General features: G+C 46.0%; 1 protein-coding gene across 4 annotated transcripts in view; it reads right to left on the minus strand.

The window, feature by feature from the left end:
- Positions 1-815: 815 nt before the first annotated feature.
- shroom4 (shroom family member 4) overlaps positions 816-23,718 on the minus strand; it is a 50,364-nt gene continuing 27,461 nt past the window's right edge. For 2 of the 4 annotated variants that reach the window (XM_046381143.1, XM_046381142.1), the window contains exons 3-12: positions 17,177-17,389; positions 10,808-13,739; positions 7,980-8,041; positions 6,077-6,967; positions 5,289-5,951; positions 3,959-4,094; positions 3,700-3,801; positions 3,429-3,599; positions 3,110-3,252; positions 816-2,933 (exon numbers count right to left, since the gene is read on the minus strand). In XM_046381143.1, coding sequence (XP_046237099.1) covers positions 2,777-2,933; positions 3,110-3,252; positions 3,429-3,599; positions 3,700-3,801; positions 3,959-4,094; positions 5,289-5,951; positions 6,077-6,967; positions 7,980-8,041; positions 10,808-13,739; positions 17,177-17,389 — 5,470 coding nt within the window. In that variant the 3' untranslated portion in view covers positions 816-2,776. Of the gene's footprint in view, positions 2,934-3,109; positions 3,253-3,428; positions 3,600-3,699; positions 3,802-3,958; positions 4,095-5,288; positions 5,952-6,076; positions 6,968-7,979; positions 8,042-10,807; positions 13,740-17,176; positions 17,390-20,802; positions 21,106-23,718 lie in introns of those variants that run through there. The other 2 variants (XM_046381145.1, XM_046381144.1) reach the window with 2 other exon arrangements.

Genomic DNA, 23,718 nt, shown 5'->3' on the forward strand with positions numbered 1-23,718 from the left:
TTAGGATAATGGCTGAAGTCACTGTGGATCCACAATGTCTTGACACAACGACAGCACGTATTGTACATATTTCTACACTTGTGGTATTGCTAAGTAGAAGATCTGAGTACTTCCTCCACTGCTGTCACAGAGTGGTATTACTACATTTACCCAAGTATCTTTTACCACCCTTAACAAAGTGTCACAATATTCTGGTTTCTGTTTCCAGCTCTGAATTAACTATCGCTACACCTCCCACTCATTCAGCTTCTTCTTTCTCTCCACCCCGCTGCTTGACTCCCTCCAGCCCAACGTAAAACATTCCTCCACCCGTCCTCCACACGGCCTCCACATGGCGTTTCTCCTCTCAAATCCCCCAGTGTTTCATCTTTCGGCCTCCTCTTCCTGTTCCCGTTTTATTTGTGTGTGTGTGTGTGTGAAATAAGAAGTATTGATTTAAAACTTTTCTGTCTCCATCCACCGCTGCTGTTGGGGCTTTCAGTGGCTCTCCGGCCTCCTGCTGATCAGTCCTCACACCACAAGGTCATCAGTGTGTTTTTAAAGACCATAAGATACACCCTCTCACCACCCCGCAGCACATTAATGACACAAGCACAAACTTCCCTTAAACGAGTCTCTTCGGGATGTCTCTCTGCTGAGTACCTCCACCCTCGGCATCCCACCCATCATCCGTCAGCCTCCGTTTGCCCTCGGCCATATTTACCCAACAGTTTCCTCTTCCTCCAGAAGAGGATGGATTTTGGCACCAGACACTGAAGTGGCATAAAGAGACTTGTTCACCCGGGAGCGTATGAATCACAACAGGAGACGTAAAGCTAGTTTAAAATACTATTATTCTTATTATTTATGGTTCTTCTTTTTCCTCGCTGGCGTGTTTTTGCAGTTACAAAATCTGTAATGCATTTTACCAAAAAAAAAAGAAAAAAAAAGAAAAGAAAAAGGGTTTTGCAATAAATCAGAATTACATAGGAAAACACAAACATGAGGAATATGCACTCCTGCTGGTCCTCTGTCGTCAGTAGGTGTCCAGTCGCATTAGGAAATCCAGCACAAGAGTAAGCGTATTTTCCACAGAACAAAGCGGGAATATGTGGACTTTATAAGTTCAGTTGTTTGGCATTAAAACAGCAGGAACGTGTGGGAACAAACTTAAGAACATGAACAAAAACTGTCATTTTTAATACACTCTAAGCTGCAGGTTTACCAGACCACAGTTTAATTGATCAACAGCTAACCAGTGAAACACTTAAGTTCAGCAAGTCCACCTCTCAACAGCCAAAACAACCCCAAAAGACATTTTGGGCCGATCTTCTCATCTGACCCTCAACAATGAAGTGTTCTTTAAACAACGGGCTCCAGTAAATATTAACTGCATAAACCGAAGGTCAGCCGGAAGCAGCATGAGACCAAGTGGGGGGGAGGGGGGGCAAATATCTGAAGGAGCTCCAGAGCAAAAACTGCAGCCGCTTCAGAGACAAACCAAACGCTGCTCGGGTTTCAAAAGAAATAAACAGTAAACGTCGACTCTTCCCGGACTTCTCGTTCATCTTTTACAACCAATTTTTCTTCTTCTTCTTTTTTTTTTTTTTTTTTTTTTACAACCATGTCCAGTCATTTCACAAATCAGAATCACTATATACACATCGTATACATTATAAACACACGTGTCTTCTGTACAGTTAATATGTGACAGTTAAACGAGCCGGTGGAGTGTCAAACTCCACGCAGTAAAACATGTTACAGCCGCAGACATTACAGTAATGGGAGTACAAAGGGATATGATAGTAGTACTACGGAAGATAATACAGTATATGTACTGCTGAATGCGGGTGTCAGCCAGCAACAAACGTGAAAACAAAAAGAGAAAAGACTTTTCTTCCCAATGGCAGTTAATAATGCAGCAAACGGCATCTCACGACACTGACTTTAGTGTTGCTAACGGAAACACAGTCTCTTAGTGTGAAGCACCGCACCTCGATTCTCTGAACCGGGAGATTTAAATACAAAAGAAAACACACACACACACACACACACACACACACACACACAAAAGCAGCGTCTCGGCGACACATTCATCAAGAGAAAACATCTTTGGCAACATGGTGTGATGCTGGTTAGATTTAAGTGTAGTGTCGTTAGTTTTACAGTACACGTAATGTGAAGCAGTCCTTTCTGTGGCCTCGGAAACTAAACATGTGGTTAACAGGCAGTGTTTTATTTATTTATTTATTTTCTTTAGTATAGGGTTTTGAAAAATGATGTGACGACCTCAACTTGAATCTTTGCTCCCGTTTCATCTTTTCACTTGGGTGAAATCTGAGAAAACATCCCCTTTTCTTTCCATCTGAACATCATCCAGATCCTGTCATCCTCTTTTCAAAGCACCAACGAGCTCTCCGCTCTCCAATCACAGTTCTGGGGGGATGAGTTGTAAATAACGTCTCTGGCGTGTTTGCAGATTTATCTGATTTCTGAAGTCTTTTGTGAGTCCACGCTCTGTTTTCTTCTTCTTCTTCTTCTTGGTCTTTTTTTGCTTTTGGGAAGTGGCGCTTATGTCCAGTATTTTTTTTTGACACCTCCTGTGTTGGTCTTGGCCTTCACTGGGTGTTGGAGTCAAGTTTTCCCCACCTACCTAAAAACTCTTGTGGGTGTTTGAGTTGTTGAGTTGCAGACCGGGACCAAATCCAGATATCAGGTGTTAACTCTTTCACATCTTACACTGGACTCGGCCCCCGCTTCTTCTTCTTCTTCTTCTTCATTTCTTTAGCTTCTCTTTTCAGTAATGTCCGTATCCCATGGACATTCCCATACCGATCCCCAGCCCCAGGCCCAGGCTCTCCCTCAGCCCCCTCAGCTGCTCCTCTCCCAGCCGGATCTTGTCCTCCAGCTGCCTCTGCTCCACCAGCAGGGCGGCCTTCATCTTCACAAAGTGGCTACCGAGACAAAAACAGAGACAAACACATTTTAAGTACATTTTTATCCGTGTTGGCTGTTTTACGCCATGTAAGTAATATTTATAGCACATTTATGTTTTTAATGATGATTTTTGCCAATAAAACATCCGCTGAGATCTTTGTGGTAATAAAATGAAAACGAGATGCTGGCGTACCTGTAGTCTCTGTGCTGCTCGGGGGAGAGGCAGCGGGCCAGCACCCGGCTGACGGCCTGCTCTCTGCGGTCGACGTGGTCCTTCAGGTCCTGGGCCTCCGACAGCTGCCTCATGAGCTGATGCTTCTTCTCCAGCAGGGGGAGCTAGAGGACAAGAAGACAGCAATAAAGAGAGAGAGAGAGAGAGAGAGTTTTGTTTGTTTAAAAGCATCCCAGGAGGGGATTTTAAAGTGTTATTAGTAGTATTATCGTTTAAAATCCCCATTCCTTGTGCTGTGTTTAACCCGTTTTTCCTTCCCGTTTTTCCCTCCCCTCCTCACCCTCTCGTGGTGCTCCGTCTCGGGGTCCAGCGTATCCAGCGTGGTCTCCACTCTCAGCAGCCTCCCGGACAGCGACAGCAGCAGGCTGACCACCTTGTCCAGGTCGCCGATGAACATGCGGAACTTGTCCACCTCGTTGGGCTTGCACACGGCCACCACCATGCTCTCCACCTGAGGACACGCACACAGAGACACGCGAAGTCAACAACGTGGTTTGGCTTATCAGCTGCTTCCTCCATGGCTGAATGATGGTGTGAAGTTTGTTCCCCACCTCCTCTCCCAGCTGTGCGTTGGCTCTGATGTCGTCCTGCAGTCCCCTCTGAGCTTCTCTCAGCACCCCCAGCTTCTTACGGAGGCTCTCCATCAGCTGTTTCTGCACGACAGAAGGGGGACGTGTTCAAACGCCTCGGCAGCGACAGGCAACGCGCCTCGCGTCATCATCGCGTTAATTTTGGCGGGAGGATACTAAAAACACAGCACACGTAAAGGACTTTCCAGCTAAGTGGCGAGACAGTAGCTGCGTGTGTTACCTTGTAGGTGAGCTCATCGTCGCCGTCGTCATCCCTCTCTCTGTTATCAGCGAAGTCCTTCATCTGCGACAGGAGCTGAGCTTTGGCGGCCGACGTGCTGTAATAGGACGAACAGCTGGAGCTCGCGCCGGACCGCCTGAGGGGGGCACCGAGAGGAGAGGGGAGTTTGTTTTATTTACACAGTGATAAAGTACGGAGGCTAAGCAGTAAAACAGACACACACACACACACACACACAGATTAGAAAAGTACATAAATAATCAACGCAATCAGTTATCTGGGTCAGACAAAAGAAAAACAAAGGAGCAATGATGGAAAACATCTAGCAGTCCAAACAGGCAAATAAAGCAACAAAAATGATGAGAAGCTGCAGAAGCTGACGGAGCAGACGATGCCAGACAAACAAACAAACAATCTGTGAAAGTATGAATGAGGTGAAATAATTCAAATCTACTGCATAGCAAGGTCAGTGCAGACTGCTCGTATACACGTATATTTACTTTTAATGGCTCGCAGGGTGCACTTATAATACATCCTAAGTTTAATGTATGTATCTGGCTTTCTTTATACTTTTAGATTTCCTGTGAACACTGCTATATAAGCTCACACGATAGCAGATATTCAGAGGCAGGCTGATCGATTGATATCAGCAGAGCCTCAACAGCGGCTGATGGCTGCGCAGCTTGAACCAGCTTCAACCGCTTCACCTTCACCTGCTTTCACTTTCACACAAACGTCTGCTGACACTTCGACTGTGTTCGGCTACTTTCAGCTCTCGCCGACACCTCGGCTGCCAACGGGGCTTAAAGTTCCCGTACAGCATTTTTGCCCCTGTAATTTTCAGCACACGCTTTAAATTCTCGTCAGGAGCTGCAGTTTCTTGTTCTAGTATCAAATGTGTCTCTCACACCTACACAGACACAATGAAAGGAATGAAGGACGGCGTTAAAAAGCAAAACGAATAGAGAGGGCGGCGTCACTTTAAATTCCTAGGAAATAAAACTACCTTAATTCACTGTCAGATACATTTTCCTGCGACAGTTTCTTAACTCTCTGTCATATGTGGTAACGATTACCCATCTGGCACCTGTTTCTGAGAAACAAAGCGAGTGTGAATGTAACCAGGAGAGGAAAAAAGAGGAAATCTGGCTGCAGCGAGGTGCTTTGGAAAGGTTGTGGGAAAGAGGGAATGAGCTTAGTGACAAGAACAGTTAAGTCTTGTACAAATCAAATGGTCTGTGTAATTAATGCGCAACACACACACACACACACACACACACACATTCAGACTTAAGCCTCGTAGTTCCCTCCCCTCCCTGCCTCGTGTTACCTATCCAAGCTGTCTGTGTTGTGCTCTGAGGGGTGGTAGGCTCCTCTCCAGCTCTCTGTGCCCGACTCTCCCTCACTGCTGTGGGGGAAGAGCTCCTCCGGGCTCAGCCTCTCCCTGCTGCTCTCCCCGGTCTCCTCCTCCAGAGAGCTGCTCTCCACTCTCATCCTGCCCGACGGCGAGGCATCGGAGTCCGGCGAGGTGTCGATGTCCGTCTCCAAGACCGTGACCGGCAGCGCGAAGCAAGGGAGCTCGCTGGTGATCGGCTCGTGGTCTGCTGGAAGAACCTCGTCCTCCTGGAAATCATCGATGTCTGTTTCCATAGGGATGTCCAGGTCTGCGTCCAGGCTGTGGGCAGGACTCGGGCTGAGGGTCGTCTCTGATTCTGTTCCTGGTTCAGGCATCTTCTGCGGATCAATGCTCTGAAAGCCTCTGCTCATGAGGAGCTGCTGCTGCTGCTGCTCACAGTCAACTTCGAAGAAGGACCGAGGAGGCAAAACCGCACCAACGCCTCCATTTTCTAAGACAGGTGGACATGTTGTATGAACTCTGGGAGATGAAGCCCTCGCCCACTCGGCTCCTGGTCTCAAGCCGGACTGCTGTTTATGAGGTTTCAACGTTACTCTGTCCTGGTCGGGGCTGCGGCTGAAGTTGGCTTCAGATAAACTGCAGAGACACAAAGGAATTTTATTATTACAAAAATAAAAAACCTGAGGATCTGAAAATTGACCTTTCTGATCTCCAGACTGTAAACACTTCATTACTGAACATTTATATCCTGCCCAGCTCACCTGCCTACACTGTTCTCTGTCGGTGGTGGAGGAGGAGGAGGAGGCAGAGATGAGAAAAGCTCCGCCCTCTCCTGCTGTCCACCATACGTGCTCCTCATGTCCCTCTCTCTCTGGGGCGGAGCCACCGGTCTGAAGGCCCTCCTGGAGAACATCGGACTGGGAGGGGCAACGGTAAAGGGCTGTTCCTGAAGTTGAGCTTGATTCTGATTGGACGGAGTGTGGGAGAATGGGTGTTCCTGGATCTGCAGCTGATTCTGATTGGTTGAGGCGTGGGAGAACGCGTGCTCTCGGGTTTGAGTTTGGCTGCAGCTGCAGCTGCAGCGTGGGCAGCTCTCTGACACTTCCTGCCTCTCTGGAGGAAGGCTGTAGGACCTCTGTCTGGACATCTCAGCCGGAGGGACGTATGAGGAGGAGTGTGTTGAATAGTGTCCCTCTGCAGCGTTGATAGAAGGAGGGATGGAGTGAGGAGCAGTGGAGGAAGAGGAAGAGAACAGGGTGTGATGAGAAGCTCGCCTGCGGTGGAACTGCTCCCACTTCGGTGGCGGTGGTCTCGGGGGAGGCGGCGTCTTCTTCCTGTTAGTCTGGTCATCCTTGGCGGCTACTCCGACTCTGACGCCACCAGCTCCTTCCTCCACCTCGCTCAGAGTCTGGCTGGTGGCTATGGATATCGACGGAGACCAGCGGTGGCTGCTGTCAAAGCGGAGGTCGTTTTCGGACATGGCTCGTCCTCGGTGCGAGAGAGGAGCCGGCGGGGGGGCAAACGAATATCCGTTGCGGTCATCGTTGCTGCTGTCAGCCTGTCTGGGGCCCCATCGAGCCTGGTGGGGGTGCTGATGATACTGATTAAGGCTCTCTGGAGGTCTGGACTCCCGTCTCCAGCTTGAGTAGTCCCTGAGATGTGGAATCACAGGAAAATAAACTGATTTCTTTGTCAACAAACAAATACAGAGTTAAAGGGGGCACATTATTTACAATAGCAAAGAATATTTAAAGGTTTCGTTTTCTTTTCAAGGGGAACACGAGAACATTAACATCATTCTCATGTCCGTGAATGGAGTCAGAGGAAGGTCTAAGTGCACTTTCTTATCTACCTCATTTTGTATTTTGTATTTTATATTTTTATATTTTTGTGTGCAATTTTAATTTTCTGTTGACTATTTATAAGTGTGTTTTTAAGCCGAGAATCTGCACAAAATTTTGTTATGCTTGCATAATGACAATAAAGACTCTTGAATCTTGAATCTGGAATCTCGAGTCATGGTTTGCCTAGCTTAGCATCAGGACTTGGAAGCTTTAAAACAAAAATGTGTGGTTTTAGGTAGTAAAAACTTAAAAACTTAATATAAACAGTAAAAAAGGTTTTTCAGGGAACTGAAGGTAAATCAGGACGCGTGGCTGACATGTTTGCAGGAAAAATCTCCCCGTGAAATATTACCAAACCTCATCATTCAGATGAAAAAAGTGGTTAAATTACAGTAAACGTTTCCGTTGTGCATTCCAGACTCATTCAGCTATTTCTGTCGCAGGTCAGAAAGTTATTTTCGCAAGTCATGCACGTTCTAAGTGCCCCCTCATATGTCCTAACACACAGGAATCATCATCCAACCACATATCATTATGGCCACATTTTAAGCATGGATGATTGCTCAGCTCACTTAGAGCTCATTACAGTCAAATCACAGCCAGGCATGACTGAGTAGGACTTCCGCCCGTCGGTCCACAATGGACCGACCCCACCTAAAGTCTCCAGAGACGCACTTAGAGACAATCAGACCGGAGCAAATGTGTGTGTGCACTGCTGTGTCACAAAAGCAGAACCAATCAAGCCAGAAGAAAGAAGGATCACTTCTTTGTATGAATGCATGTGTCTGTGTTCACACTGTTGCCGCAGGAAGTGTCTCACCTCTCAGTCAGGCTGTACTTCCTGTTCAGCTTGGCCGTTTCCTGTCGCCGGGCGGGATACGTCTGCGGAAGAGATTTAAAGCCGGTTAATAACACTGAAGGAATGAAGGAAGGCTTCAATCTGGTGCTAAGCGCTGGTGAGCACAGGTCTCTGCTGAAGGGAAGTGGGTGTGTCACCCCACCCTCCATATACTTCAATGGTGATAAGGTTAATTTGGGTGGAGGTAATTTCTGCTGCATTCAGGACATTTTTTACGACAAAAACCTGCCTGGCAAGGTATAAAGGTTTATTTTTGCTTTGAAATGGTTTAAGCTTCTCCTTCTATGACAGCATCTAAAACAAAAAAGTCTACAAAATGTCTGTAGAATAAATAGTGAAAAACTCCTTTTGTCTCACCATCGGTCAAAAACAAAAGCATATTTAGCTGACTATCATAAAAGACTAATAAATCCGTTTACTACCCTGTGAGTGGAATGCTGAACAAACAAAGATAAGCTGCACAAACACACCAGTGGGGTGCAGGTGTTTCTCTGAGCGTCTACTATTTAAAATCTGAACATTCAGACGGCGTCTTTGTTGGAATGGTGGGAAGTGAATTTGACATATTTAGCTATCAATTGCTGTTAACGTAGTGTAAAATAATTCTGTGATAATTAACTCGAAAACACGCTGCATTCTCTGGGTCATCTGGCCTCGGCTGGTGAATAACTGGGATTAAATCTGATTTTTAAGGCTGGATGCAATGACTGTTCAGGGTCTTGTCTAATCCTTTAAGCACACATCTACATTTAAGACAAGCTTTTAGTTTAAAATTCATATTCTTTCAGTTGTACAACATATACAGCATCATAATGTTCCTGAACAGGGAAAATTACAGTCAGTCCAGTTTCAACACACTGAAAACCACAGAGGAGCACCAAGTGTCACATAAACCAGCAATCAATAACCAATTATTCAATTAAATACACAATGTGTTTTACTTTGAGTATCATGTGCATTAGTCACGCATTATTCATGTTTAATAGCCTTTAAAAAATGAATGTCCTCTGAGAAAAGAGCAAATTGCATCAAAGTGTAGATTTAATGTTCATATAATGAGGTGGGATGTAAAGAATAATAAAATCTAATAGTTTAATTTTGCCAGCAACAATTGAACTCAACTATTTCTTAACACAGCTGGGCTTCTCAAATGGGACTTCACTGAGTGAGTGACTGACCATCAATAATATGACAGCAGCCAGTTACTTTTCTATGTTTTCACATTCAGATTCCTGCCTCTGTCCAAAACACACACGCACACACACACACACAGGAACATTAAAGTGCATTAAAGCACACAACTTTATTTAAAAAGCGTGTGTGCTTGACCATTAAAGTGGACTTAATGGATTTACATGCATGTATATGTCTGTGCTTACATGTACACTTTAATACATGTGTTTCTCATTGCACGAGTGAATTTTCCTGTGTGTGTGTGTGTGTGTGTGTGTGCCTGTAGAATATCTTATCACAGCCTTCTAGTCCATCCAGCACATCTGTTACCCTTAAAGATGTTGGACGTCGTCAGATATGAAACAAGAATTCAACGCATGGGGTTATCGTCGTGGCATCAAACCAACAACCTTACATTTGAAAAGGATCCCAGCGCGGAGGAAGCGAGGGGGGATCAAAGCTCCCCCGAGGCCTCAGCATGGCAAAACCACACGAAAACATCAAAACAGTGTCAGCTTGGACCAACTATCTGCTGAACTGAAGATACATTTAGTCCAAAATAAATGTCAGTTCAGCTTTGCTCAGTATCTAATGATGAGGTTACTGATATGTTGAAGTTCACAGGACTTTCGAAAGTTCAGACGAGGGGCTGCACCCCCTGCCAAGACACTCGAATCAGTTTGTGGTAAAGATGTAACCCAACGCTGCTATTATCGCTGACACAAATGTACGGCGCTGTTGCCCAATCTCCCTCAGTTCCACGAGCTATTTCAATGATTCTCTGAATTTTCAGTGAGGATTTCAGAGTTTGACCACATGCAGGATGCAAGGCTCAACTTCAAACCAACCATTCAACCGCGGAGCACTTGGACCAAGCGGCCACTTCAGCTCCGACATCCAAGTGCGGCCACTCGATCCCTTTCTGGTGCTGGTTTTAAAAGAACCAAGATAGTTTTCAGTCTCCAGCGTTCCCTTCAGCTCAGTCCAAACCTGCGGTCTGATTTCAGCGAGCTGCAAAGTTTATCTTTCACTGTGAAACGCGTTACTTGGTTTCAGTGCTGTTGGGACACAGGCTGTTATTTAGCTCAGAAAGCCGGAAATTAATTTTGATGCCAGCAGGCTCGTAAACGCGCCTGTTAATGTTGATGCAATTATAACTGCAGACATCCTTATGAAATGAGTGTTAGTTACCTTTAGGCACACCTGTAGCAAGCACTTCATGCTTAGCCCAACTCTCGGCGAGCTGACCGGCACTTCAACTCAGTTCAGATCACCATCACCTAATCTTTCAGCCAACATCTCACTTGCTGTCTTTCTTCGTCTATTAACCTGACAAAAGCAAGTTTATAATCGAGACCCCAGCAGAACAGACTCCACTAACCTGGCAACCCCTGACTTTTTCCTCCCCATATAAACACAGTGTGTGTGTGTCTTGCTGTGTGTTCATGTGTGAGTGGCTCTGCACTATTCAGAAAATGCGTGGAGATGCCCACACAGTCTGCACGCCCAGGACGTATTGCTTTGCACTTTACAACACATGCACAACACGTGTATGAGCACATGTTCATTAATACATCTAACTTGTGAGTATTGCTGAGCGACAGCAGCAGTCTCACCTCTGTAGGTGTGCAGCTCCTCGCTGTGTGAAGAGGTTGCCAGTTCTCCAGGGGCTGGGAAGGGGCGTTTACAGGATAAAAAGCGGATCGTGAGGCTTGATTCTGGGTTTGGGCATGGGGGAAAGCCTGAGGCTGAGGCTGGAGGCTGTGGAAGTTGTCCTCACGCTGGAAGTCTTGATCTTCTTCTGTGATGCCACGACCGCCATAAAAGTCTCGATGTGATGCGAGCTGAGCATCGTCTTCCCTCAGCTTCTCTCTTTCTCTCTCAAGCTCTCTCTCTCTTTCTTTTTTGAGACGTTCCTTCTCTCTGGCCCTCTCCATCTCTTTCTCTCTCTCAAACTCAAGCTCCCTCTCCCTCTCCCACTGCCTCACCCTCTCCTCTCGTTCCCTCTCCAGCTGAATCTCCCTCAGCCTTGCCCTCTCCATTTCTAATTCCCTCTCCTGCTGCCTCTCCCTTTCTCTCAACCTCTCTTCCATCTCCCTTGCCCTCTCCTCCCTTTCTCTCGCTTGTTCCCTCTCCTTCTCTTTCTGCCTCTCCCTGCTGGTACTCACAGACAGCCTCCGGGGTTCTACAGTATTTGGAAGCAGGGCTTCCTGCTGAAGTCCCCCCTGGTATGAGTATCTTCTTTGTGTTGGGTGCTGACCGTGCTCCCCTCCCTGAAACTCTGGATGGACGGGGGGCTTCTTCTGCCTGCGACTCGACAGGCTTGAGACATTTAACCCAGACCCGCCCTTGCTTGTCTCCTCGAAAAACTTCATTCTGTCTGCAAATGGGAGTATATCTGACTCCTCCATCCGAGAACAGGAAGAGGAGCGACTGTATGAGGAAGTGGATGAGGAGGTGAAGGTGCAAACCCCATGCCGTGACGCCGTGACTCCCAACACCCTCTCACCCACAACCACACACCGTCTGTCTGGATCAGGTTCGGGCTGCAGTTTATGCTCTGGGGTCCAACGCCAGCGTCGAGCTTTGCCAGCAGGAGCTTGTTCCTCCACAACACGGATGCCGACACCAAAATTGGGCACTCCTGGGTCCAGAATCTGAACAGACCTAGACAGGGTGTTGTTTTCACTGTAGGCTGTTGTTTGAGGCTGAGTCTGCAAGGCATCGTGGTTTGATTCACTCGAGGTGTTTGATTTCTCAACCGGTTCCGTGGTGCTGGCATCTTGGGGACTAACAGACGAGGCAGATACAACTTTGGTGCTCTTTTCCTGAGCAGGCAGGTCTGGTTCTGTCCCCTCCTCACTGGGATCTGGACCCTCTTCCTCCTGGACAGTTTCTCCACTACAGAGCAGCCCTCCTGGACCGCGGCTCCTCTGAAGCTGGGCCTTTTTCCTCTGGATCTCATTGCGCAGGTTGGTAGCAAATCTTTCATTACGACGACGGTTGCGACGATGGTTCTTGGATGAGTTTGTCTTCTTCGTGTTTGTCTCTCCTTCAACATTCTCTTTTTTACCATCCCTTTTTTCTCTGTCCACTGCTTTCTGCTCTTCTAGTAAGGTGTCCACACTGGCAGCAGCACTAAGAGGCTGAAAATCTCTCTCTAGCATCTGGTCAGAGCCCAACCTTCCCACGTCTGACGATTCAGTGGGGTCCCCCGGTACGCTCACAGAGCGACCGCAAGGGCGGTGATGCTCATTTGCAGCTAAGCAAACTCTATTTACACTCATCCCTTCCAGCCTATCACTTGAACCTCCAACATCATCATCCCCTTCCAAGAACACAGATCCTGGGGTTGAGCAACGGCTGCCTTCACATTTGTTTGTTTGGGCATGGAGATGGTTGTGAGAACTTTCCTGGTCTTCCCTCTGGTGTGATGAATGGGACCACTGACTGCTACAAGGGGACAAGGAACGATCAGAAGGGTTCAAATGACTGTAAAGGTCCAGCGAAGAACTGTCACTATTAAACTGCAATAACTGAAGTTGCGTGGCAAGGAGCTTCTCGGGGGCACTGTGCCGATGCAGCCCCGTAGCGGAGTTCTTGGTCTGGGAGTGCATGGTGCGAGACTTCCCTTGAACCTCTATGGAAGATTCTGCAGGTAAAGAGCCAGGAGGAGAGGAGGTGCTGAGGGCTAGGGAGTCTGTCATTGGGTCTGAGAGGGTTTCTGAGGTGGTTTGTGAATTGCACTCTTTAGTAGCACTAGTATCACATCTGTTATGTCTAATGTCTTCAGTCTGTCTTTGGAGATAATGTGAGTCTAAAGTATCCTCTTTGAAATTCCCAGTTTTGTCACCCTCTTCCGGTGCAGGGAAGCCGTTTTGGATTGCTGATTCAACATTTAGAGAGGACTTGTTTTCATCGTAGTAACTAGAAACACTGGAAATTTCAAGAGGAGCAGAAACACAACGTTTGTTGGCGACATTAGGGCGACTCCGGGTTGCCCTAAAGCTGTCCTTCCTGGTTGGAGGCTGAGGTGGGTTTGACTTTCTCTCAGAGCCCCTTTCTCCATTTCTTAGAATCTCAAAGTCTCCACCTCTCCGCTCCTCCTCATAACAGCAGGAGGAAGGTCTCTCTTTTATCTCAACAGGCCTTGGTCTTGGCCTGGTCAGTGACCTGGATTTGTGCATGATAAGCTGCGCCTCATGTGGGGTCTCGCCAGATGAGGTCGCCAGGGTTGAGGCATCGCCACCGGGGTAGCCTCGACAAGCCGGCCCCAGACTCTGGAGGAGGTTATCCATGGAGCAGGCTTCTCCGGGCCTCAGTGGCACCGTCGCGTAGTCTGAAGTGTTTGAGCTGGCAGAGAATGAGCTGTAGGCAGAGTCTCTCTTGTTGTTGAAGAGGGTGGGGTCCACGGGTGAATTATGGGAGTCAGAGTACGGCTGTGTGGTAGGTGTTGGCGTGTCCAAGCTCTCCATGGAGCCCAGAGAACTGCTTCGGTCGGTGGAGGAGTAAGGTCTGGACAGCTGACCCCACTGCAAGGACAAGTCACTGCAGAGACATGGAGACAAAGAAGATCAACTTGAGTGTTTGAAAAACAGGCAACAGTCATCCCATTAGCATGTTTAGCTAATCTAAAATAAGTAAATGTCAAATGGTCTTTGGGAACTTGCAATGGGCATTTGTCATTGTTCTCTGACAAGTTATGGCATATTAACTTAAGACGGCATCTCATTTAAGCAAAGTCACAGTAACATTTATTTATTTTCATGTCCCTGGGGTGAAATTCATGTGGCTTCTTTCTGAACAGTATCATGTCAATCCCTGATTGACAAAACGCTTTTAGAACACACATACAATAAATCATCTTTAATTTTCAAGTGGCAAGTTGCATTTTTCCCTTGAGACACATACAGTACATCACACTGGAGTACAACTTTAGAACTGTACAGCTGGGGAATCTGTTTTCTATCAGTCTTGAGCTGAAGATCCACGGCAGGCCCGTGTGTTTTTAAAGACCCTCGGAGGAAGCCTCTTAAGGCGGAGAGGAATTTCCTCCTCATCAACTCCCACTGCCTGGAGTCAACATCCCCAAATCATCCCTTGATTCCTCTCTTCCTATTTCATTCCTTTATTCCTCTTATGGATTCCTCCTGTCCCATCTTCTTTACGTCAAATGTGGAGTCGTTCCAAAATGTTAACCACTTTCTGAAAACAATCTGAAACGCATTTCTTCAAATCTCATTGCCATCGTAACATGAAAACAAATTTGTTTCCTTTTACTGCAGTAGGTTGGTTAAGCTTTGCACTGACTACATGGCATGCTGACAGAAGAGGCAGCTCATGTTTTAGTCAACTGATACTTGAAAGAATTACAGCAATTCTGAAGTCAAATCAATTTAATTGATGCAGCCCAATATCACAAATTTGCCTCAGAGGGCTTCACAATGGCACCCGCTGTCCTCACACACTTCAGCCACATGACGGAAGACACCACAAAAACTCTTTAAGTTCAAAACAGGGAAAACCTTCAAACCTCAAGCGGGGAACCAGAGGAGGGATCCCTCTTCCACAACAGACAGACATGCAATAAATGGCAAACATACATCAAATAGTGCGGTCGCCAACAGGCTGAACTGCACGCCACGCAACCACAACGTCCCTGGTTTGAATCTGGCCTGCGGCCTCCTGTCGCACATCACCGCGTCTTCTTTCTGTTTCCTTCTCCTTCGAACTGCCTAATAAGAGGCCAAAACATCCCAGGAAAAAAACAAACAAAAACAAAACAACAACAACAAAAAAAAAGAATTTCCCAACAATCTCAACTCCTCTGAGAAAACCACATACGATAAAATGACAGAGTTGTTTTTCAGCACAAAGAGAGCTTAGGGAATAGAAAAATGGGTTTTACACATATTGCTATGAGCGCTGGCTCCAGGAGATAACTGCACCCAGTGCTTTTGTGTTTAGTTGAAATTCAAACTATAAAGGATATACAAGAGAAATTTCTAAAGGTCTTTAATCTGAAAGCAGTATGGGGGAAACAGAAGACGATCTTCAGGCCGCTTCTGGGGTGCTTGTGGTTTACAATTCGTGAAACCGAAAACCTGAGGGGTTTTGTTCCTCTCGTACCTTATCTCAAATGTTTTGGTGGACTACAGGATGCGGTTTTGCACTTTTACACTTTGGGAGCCGTTGGTTTTCATTTATTTCAGCTCCTTTTTGGAAACCGTTTAGTATATGGCACATCATACAGCTGCCATGTGTAGCCTGTGCTGCTGTTAGCGGGAACTTAAAGGCGACAGGTTACAGAATCTTGTACATTTAGTGCTTTAGCGAGTTTCAAGAGTCATTTCATTTATTTTCACAGCATAAGGACAACGCAGCAAAACTACGGCTGCATGGAACATATTACAACACAAACCGTTTTGTGTCATATTTAGAACAAAGAAAGAATACAGTGTGGGAAGAAAGTCTCGCTATCTGCATGAGAAAATCATCTCTGGAGGAAGTGGACAATGAATGAGAAAGCAGAGGCTGCCGTATAGATTTGACCTGGGTGACAGCGAGAGGAAGAGGGGAAATGAGACAGAAGCTGGACAGGAAATGACAGTCACTCCCGCCCAGTCATGTGGAACATGTGAGTGTGAGGGTTGACAGATAAAACACACATGCACACCCATACACAGATCCTGTACGGGATTGTGGGGCATGTGTGCATTCGGACCGACACGATTAATTCTCAGTGTGTCAGTTCATACAACACACACACATTTTATCAGCTGATTGCTCTTGTGCAGCTGAACTCAGAAATGTTTGGTTTCAGTACTTACATGAAAACGCACTTGCACAGTGTATAAATTAACACACACACACAGATGCAGACTGTACAAAAGGTTCCTCTCTTTCACACAAACACAGTTTATTGAATGTCTTCCTCTCTTTGTCCACATGTTCTGGGAGTCACATGCCATTGTCCAGAGTTATGCCAGGAGCTGCCTCCTCATCAGACGCTGAGTGTGTGTGTGTGTGTGTGTGTGTTTGTCTGATGAGATCAGGCAGGAGAAACTGTGGGAATAAGAGGCCCACACATGCGCTAACACACTGCTATCTAATCCACGTGGGACTATTAAATCCAATAGTGGTGCATTATATCACTGATTCATATCAAAAGCAGAACAGTACAAGGCGCTGACGCACCACTGGGCTGACAAAGACAGAAAGGCTATTTTTGCCGTGAGTCAACATACACACCGTGGCAACTTCCCTTTACAGGATTACAGTTTAGCTTTATGAGATCATACGACTTGTAAGGCTTTACAAGGCTCATTAGCTCAGACTGCGACCTCACAAATAACCTTATCACAACTAAAAAATAAAAAAACTACCTGAACCCTAAAGACAGACGAATGAAGAACAAGTCCTGCTTATCACTTTAGAATGTTTGAACAGAAACCAAAAATAGACCAATGGGCTTCCTACGTGGGCCGTGTTGACATTAAAGCACGGTGATGTCACCTGTTTCCTGGCGACTGTTGGCTTTCAGGGGCGAGTCACACGGACCAAAATCCCCAGACGACGTGGACTTAGAGCCAGCGTCTTCTGACGTCACAGGCTCAGTGTGTATGATTCAAACTGTGCCTTCACAGCCGAACGTTAGGAAAGTTTCTTTTTTGTCAACCTGAAACAGCTTTTTAAGTTAGAAGTTTGCTTCAGAGATGCCAGTCGTGACGACTTCGTAACCAGCAGGATATAATCACTTAAGTGTGAAGGATAGGAAATGTTTTCATGTTGTCACTTTCCCTGGTATCAGATCTTTTCTGCGTTAGGTAATGAAACTTGAATAGATAAAAATTAATAAAGATGTAATAAAAAACAGTTATTACATAGATAGGGAGGGGAGGGGAAACAAATCTCCCACTTTACCTGAGATCAAGGTAATCACTCACAATGCAACACAAAGCCTGTTCTGATAACCCACTTCTCACCTGTTGTCAGATGTGTGCCAGGGTAGTGTGTAAGGCCCGGGGTGGAGCTGCATGGCAGACAGAGGGGGAGGAGGGGGGAGAGGAGGGGAGTCGGCAGGTGGGAGGCAGGGCGGAGGAGGAGGAGGAGACGGAGGAGGAGGAGGCGGAGGGAGGGGCGGCTCCGATAGCTTTGCCAGGTGCCAGGAGTGAGGCCTGATGAGAGGAACGCTGCGCCTGCGGACACGAGAGGGAGAGGAGTCAGGTGAGGATGAAGGGCAACGGCGAAACATCACAGGTGCACACGGAGGTCAGAGATTCAAAGGTCTGCACCCGCGCTATGAAAATGAAGTCTCCCCTCAGTGACAGAAACGGTGTGGGCAAAATATTAAGAGACATTAGAGAGATTTCTGACAGGATCAGGATTTTGTTTGTTGGTCGTCATCAAACTGGATCTTTTCTCACAGTCCACTGACACTGAAAGTCTAGATATACATCAATAAACAGCGACACTTTGCACTAATGAAGGTGGTGTTGTATTTGCAGCTTGTACCAGCTAATGTTAGAGGAAAAGGATAACGACAGCAGCTAGTGTAATTTCCTTTTTCCACTTTGCAACCTCCTCTTGTTTGCCTACACTACGCTCCCAGTCTGTTCTCTCTGTCCAAACACGATGATTTACCCAGACTAGATGGCTAACAATACATCTTTATCTGCAACCACAGCTGTAAGTGTCTTGGAAGATCAGGGCTCACATAAAACTTGCAGCACTGACACCTTGCCAACCCGAATTCTGTGGAAACAGCTTCACCAAAGTGTTGTTTGGCCTACTATTGGGCTGCCATTAAAAACTCATCTAACATGTACAGCAAGTTCTTCAGTCTGATCTGAAGCCAGACATTCCAGCGTATCCCACGATATTCACTAATTCCCTTATACAGACTTCCGATCCCATATGTTGGACAGATTCAATTCAACCCCACACTGACAGTCTGTCTGTCTGTGTGTGTGTGTGTGTGTGTGTGTGTGTGTGTGTGAGAGAGAGAGAGAGAGAGACAGAAAGAGAAACAGAAAGAGTGTCTGAATGGACCGTTATGTGGATATCTCTCAGACTGATTCACAGTTGGGAATATTACTGCTGGAACCAAATAACGTACAGAACAGAAAAACAACAGAAACTGCTGACCTGTCATTACTCAAACTTGACAGACTGACTCGAGACTTGTGCTGGACTTTATAAAGACCTGAACTTTATTTGGACCTGCCTCGATGAGACTTGATACTTTAGTGGACTTGGACTTGTCTTGATGACACGGGCTTGTTTCAGTTGACCAAAGACTTGGCTTGGACTCATCTCAATTGACCTGGGACTTAAACTTGAAACTGATTTGGACTTGAGACCTGACGAAACCCAAACATGACTTTGACTTGTCTTGTTGGACTTGACACTTTACTAGTCTCAAACCTAGCTTGGACCTTGACACTTGACAAACTTGACAAGACGGGAAACTGCCTCATCTGACTTGAGACTCAACTTGAGCCGTTCTCGACTGACTTGAGACTCGAACATCTGCTGACTGGGCAGAACGTCCGACTTCCATGAAAAGGTTTAATCCCCCAACGTGTCTGTGGTTAAGATTCTCAAAACGAAAGTACAAACATGTAAAATGAAACCATTCTGGGTATTTCAGACAAACATTCGAACGGAGAGGAATGCAGATCCTGGCCATGTGAGGGAAAAGGAAAGGACCATTTCTTAATATTATTGTTTATGATAAAGCAGGAGCAGGAGAACCATTTCCAAAATAAACACTCTTGTTTCCTGGTTCTGGCTCCTTAAGAGGGATTTCTATCTGAGCCCGCTGATTGTTCGACTCCGCTGACAATGTCCTTAAATTATCCCCTGAGAAAGTTTATGTAGGGCTTCTGTATGTGTGCCTATAACTGTGTGTGTGTGTGTGCATGAATATGTGTGGGAACTATGCAAAGTCGACCAGACAAAATACCATTATCGAACCTACTACAAACATCAGCCCCCCCTCCCCATCTTCTCTACGTTTAGCTTTCAGAGATTGATGACTGAGAAAATCAAAACAAACTATGCAACGCCAAAGTGAGACGCAGACGGTATGCATAGCAATAAAGGCAGAAAAACGCAAGAAATGACAAATGTGCACTTTTGCAACTTGAGAATGTAATAAAGTGAGCTGCTGTGCTGTTTTGTAGTCATGCAGGGGACAAGGGGAAAGTTCTTCCAAAACCACATAACCCAAAGCTGTTTTTCCACAATGTTCAGTCCAGTTCTTGCAGTTCTTGGGGGGTTTAGCAATCACGTATCCCACAAATGTGGGGATTTACAGCCAGAAGAATCATCTTCCACATTAGAGTCCAAAGCTGTGATACTGAAAGGTGGTGAAAATGTGATATATCACAGTGAAAAACATCTTGTCTAAGAAGCACCGTTTTTTACAACTACTACTACTAAGAAGAGCGAGTGAACAACATGTAACACAGACTGTTTTTAGGTTCCACCGAGACGTCATTGTGGTTATCTCAAGCACTTGAGTCAGAAAACATGCAGCAACCGTGCAGTGTAAGCAAAAACAAAACGTGAAGGAATGAAAAAAAATGTTCCCTCAGAGATTCTTGTTCAAAAGGCTTACAAAATGTTTGTCAGAGCTGCATTAACTGACAGCTATGGAGGCCCCATGAAGTCTGTGGCCCTGACCCAGTTTGAGAAAGCACTCACCAAGGCTACTCGTGACTCTACAAGATAATAAAAACATAACCTAAAAGAAGTCCCCTTTTCCTGTTTCTGACACTGAAACCCAGCTGGCTACCTGTCTCAGATAGGAACAACACGCAAACAGGAATCACATGAATCACGTTCTTTGAAGAATTCGCTGGCAAATGTGAGGCAACAGGGTGTCCTTGACGTGGAAACAGAGTAAATCCGGTGCTGTTGTGCTGAAATCCAATCAAAACATGGCAGGGACAGAGTCAAAGAAGAGCTGGAGAGGCCGCACAGCAGTCAAAAGTCGAGAAATTATGAATCCTCCGTCTTGCAGCTCTGAATGAGCCTCTATGAAAGGATCTGCTGGAATGTCCCACTTAATGGTCAGAAACAGCTGACTGATACCGCAAAGGTCAACACACATAATCTGAGTCACACACACAGTCTGAATACAGTACAGAACGAATTCCAGACAAGCAGCCAGACAAATAGATTTGGACTCTAAACAGTCTCAGTGACAAGGACAGAAAGCTCAGTGACTCTGAGAGGAGAGGAAGGACTCAGACGAAGGAAAAGGACGATTAAAAGACTGTAAAGGTGCCGACGAAAGGTTTGCATTGCAGGGTGTGTGCGAGTAAAAACGCATCATGTGTTCAAACAGCCCCTCCCTGGGAAGATTAGATATGGCTACCGCTGACTATACAAGAAGCCAAACGTAAGCGATGCAAGCTACAGATTTTTAAGGTTTAATGTCAAGTTATTTGTCATGTACAACAGAGGGCTGCACACAACAAAACGTAAGCTGTAATCCCTCAAAGTCTAAGTTGTGGTCTTTCAAAGTAATCGGGCTAAAGATAAGACGAGCAATTAAACCTAACCTCAACAGGGATTAGCTATGAGGGAGTTTCCAACCTACCTGAAGCATCCGCTGTCAAACTGATCCCAGACCAGGTCCCAGCATCCCCGATACCCACAGCTCAAAGAATCCACTTGGGAAGCCTGCGAATACGCTCAGACTTCTGTAAGTGCTCCTCCTCACAAGTCCTCATAAAAATGTCAAGACTCTTCTCTTCGCCCTCAGGCCGGCTGAGGTCTGGCGAGAGACAAAAGGTCGTGTCCCGTAACGTCCGAGACTAACGTCCACGAGCTGATGTCCATCTGAAGGAGTAAAGTGGCTGGCAAAGACCGACCGACAATCCTCACATCCCCTCTCCCTCCTTTTCCTCTCTTCCTCCTCCCTCGCTCCTCTCACTGGAAGACAAAACATGGCTGCTACCCCCCACCCACCCCACCCGACCCTGCACTCTCAGTTTCTCTCTCTCTCTCACCCCCCCACCCTCCCGCCCTCCCTCCCTCTCTCTCCCCCTCTCTCTCCCTCTCCTCATCTCATTCTCTCCCTGCCTCTCTCGCCCCCTCTCAGGCAGGATGTGTGAGTCAGTGAGAGAGGAAGTATTGTGGAGAGCAGATAAAGTGGTGGACGGCTGCTAAAATAATACCCAGAGTTCCACACTGTTATTGTTTGACCGGGGGGGAGAAAAAATGCAGAGGTACTTCCTCCTTGTGTGTGTGTGTGTGTGTTAGCGTGCACGTGTGTTTGCAGAGCACGAAAAAAGAGATCGAAAGAGTAAAGAAAGCAGAGACTGTTGGAGAGACGAGGGGGCTTTTTCAGCTCGGCAAAGACGAGAAAAACAAAATGTGGTGACAGAAGGGGAATGTTAGGGATGATGGGAGGCCTGCAGGAGAAAACAGGAGGAAGAACAATGAGCAGACGCGATGGACGGACAGAGCAGAGGCACTAAATATCCAACTCTTATCGCTCTGACCTGTATTTCTTATTGTCGGCAAAGTTTGACCATCACACCCCATGCGAATGATGAGTAACTTTGGACAGATGATGGGAGAAGGACATCCGCCTCGGCTGCTGTTCCCACCAACAAGTTGTTTTATGTTGCAGGCCCGTAAAACTGAGGTAAAAATCCAGTGAAAAGCAATTAACCCACACTTTACTGTGCAGCTCCTGAAGCTTTCTGTATATACAATAAATATGAACTGCAGTTTAATATCAGCGGTGTTTGGGTCTACCTGCCCAGCGAAATACAGGGGATCTATCTTATGTGCTCCTTTTGTACATGACAAATAAATAATAATAATAATAAAAAAATACATTTAATTGAAGAAATAAATTCATAAAGAATAACGGCAATGAAGTAAAGCGTCCCCATGGCCTGCACAGAACCGCAGCGTGCCTGTTTGAGTCCGTTACTTCCTGTCAGCCCTCAACTGTTCAGTACGTCACCTGTAAAAAGCAAGAAATGCTTTAGAAATATATCATATTACATATATACTATATGTATATATAATATAAAATTCCAGAAACCATTCTGAGAATTGTTTCTATGTTATTTATATTCTAATTAACATTTTAAAAACTACACGCAAAGAGTCAGAAGACGGATGGGCTCTTAACTCGGTTACTTTGTCCAATTAATCGTTTAGCCTATAAAATGTATTAAAACAAAAGCTCAAGGTGACATATGTTGTCAAACAATCAAAAGCTCAGAGACATTTAATTCGCAGTGACGCGAAACAAAGAAAAGGTTTTTGCTTTTCTCAACAAACGACTGCAACAGTTCACTGATTAATTTTCTGTCTACTCGTTTATCGCTTACTTCACTAACTGTTTCTAAATCTGATGACTGTAAGGCACCAAACTGAAGTAAAACATTAATGTACGTTTAACAGCCAAGCGTTCATGTCCAGCTGATAAAATGTGCATGCGAGCCGCCGACGTCTAAACGTGGGACGCCAGTATCGGCTCCCTCGTTATTTTGACTGGACATGTTGAGCAAACATCGAGAGGTGCGAGTGTCCGACATTAACTGTGCTGAAGTTTAACCAGCCGCACAACAGCAGACACTTAATAACATGAGGCCCTCGGCCGGCTTCAAAGGATTTCCTGGAGACTGCATGAAGGTGCGTGTGTGTGTGTGTGTGTGTGTGTGTGTGTGTGTGTGTGTGAGTGTGTGTGTGTGAGAGATCTGCATGCATGTGAGCAGATTCCTTACATTCCCTGTCTTCCCTTCATAAGGGTGAGGGGTTAACTATGCTAGAAAGCCAAAACAACCTCACCTCCTCCCCTCCATCCCTTTGTGTTCGCCTGCAATCAGGACTTATTTGTTTGCTTTATGGGTCTGAGCCCTGCTCTCTCTCTCTCTCTCTCTCTCTCTCTCTCTCTCTCTCTCTCTCTCTCTCTCTGTGTGTGTGTGTGTGTGTGTGTGTGTGTGTGTTTGCAATCACACTGCCTTATGGGCCCTCATCACCCTTGATTAAGGATTTATGAATGACAAACAGACACTGATAGACATGAATTAACTGCTTAAGACCCACACTATATGTACATGTAGATTCTCTCTCTCTCTCTCTCTGTCACACACACACACACACAGTGTTTAAGTACCAGGTAATCAGTACAGTGAGACTGGGCTCGTGCCAGCAGTCGATGGCAGGAAGGGTGAAGTCCACTTTAGCATCTGCAGCACAATGCGCTGTTTGTTTCCCCGATCCCCCTCTGTGGTTTATGTGAGTTCTTTTTTTAAAAAATGTTGCCATAAACTTAAATTTGAATCACACGCTGTTCCATCATCGTGCACGATATTCACCAGGAGAGAAGGTCGGTGTGCTTTAAACACATTAGAAAAGTCTGAACGTTCTGTACAAAGCGCAGAAAGTGTGCGCCACTTTGAAACCGGACACATAAATTAGTGCTTCCTGATAAAATAGAAAGAAGAGAAAGAAAGAAATGACTGAAGAAGAAATGATTTTGAATGTGAAT

This window comes from Scatophagus argus, chromosome 23, assembly GCF_020382885.2.
Source record: "Scatophagus argus isolate fScaArg1 chromosome 23, fScaArg1.pri, whole genome shotgun sequence".
Lineage (NCBI taxonomy): Eukaryota > Metazoa > Chordata > Actinopteri > Scatophagidae > Scatophagus > Scatophagus argus.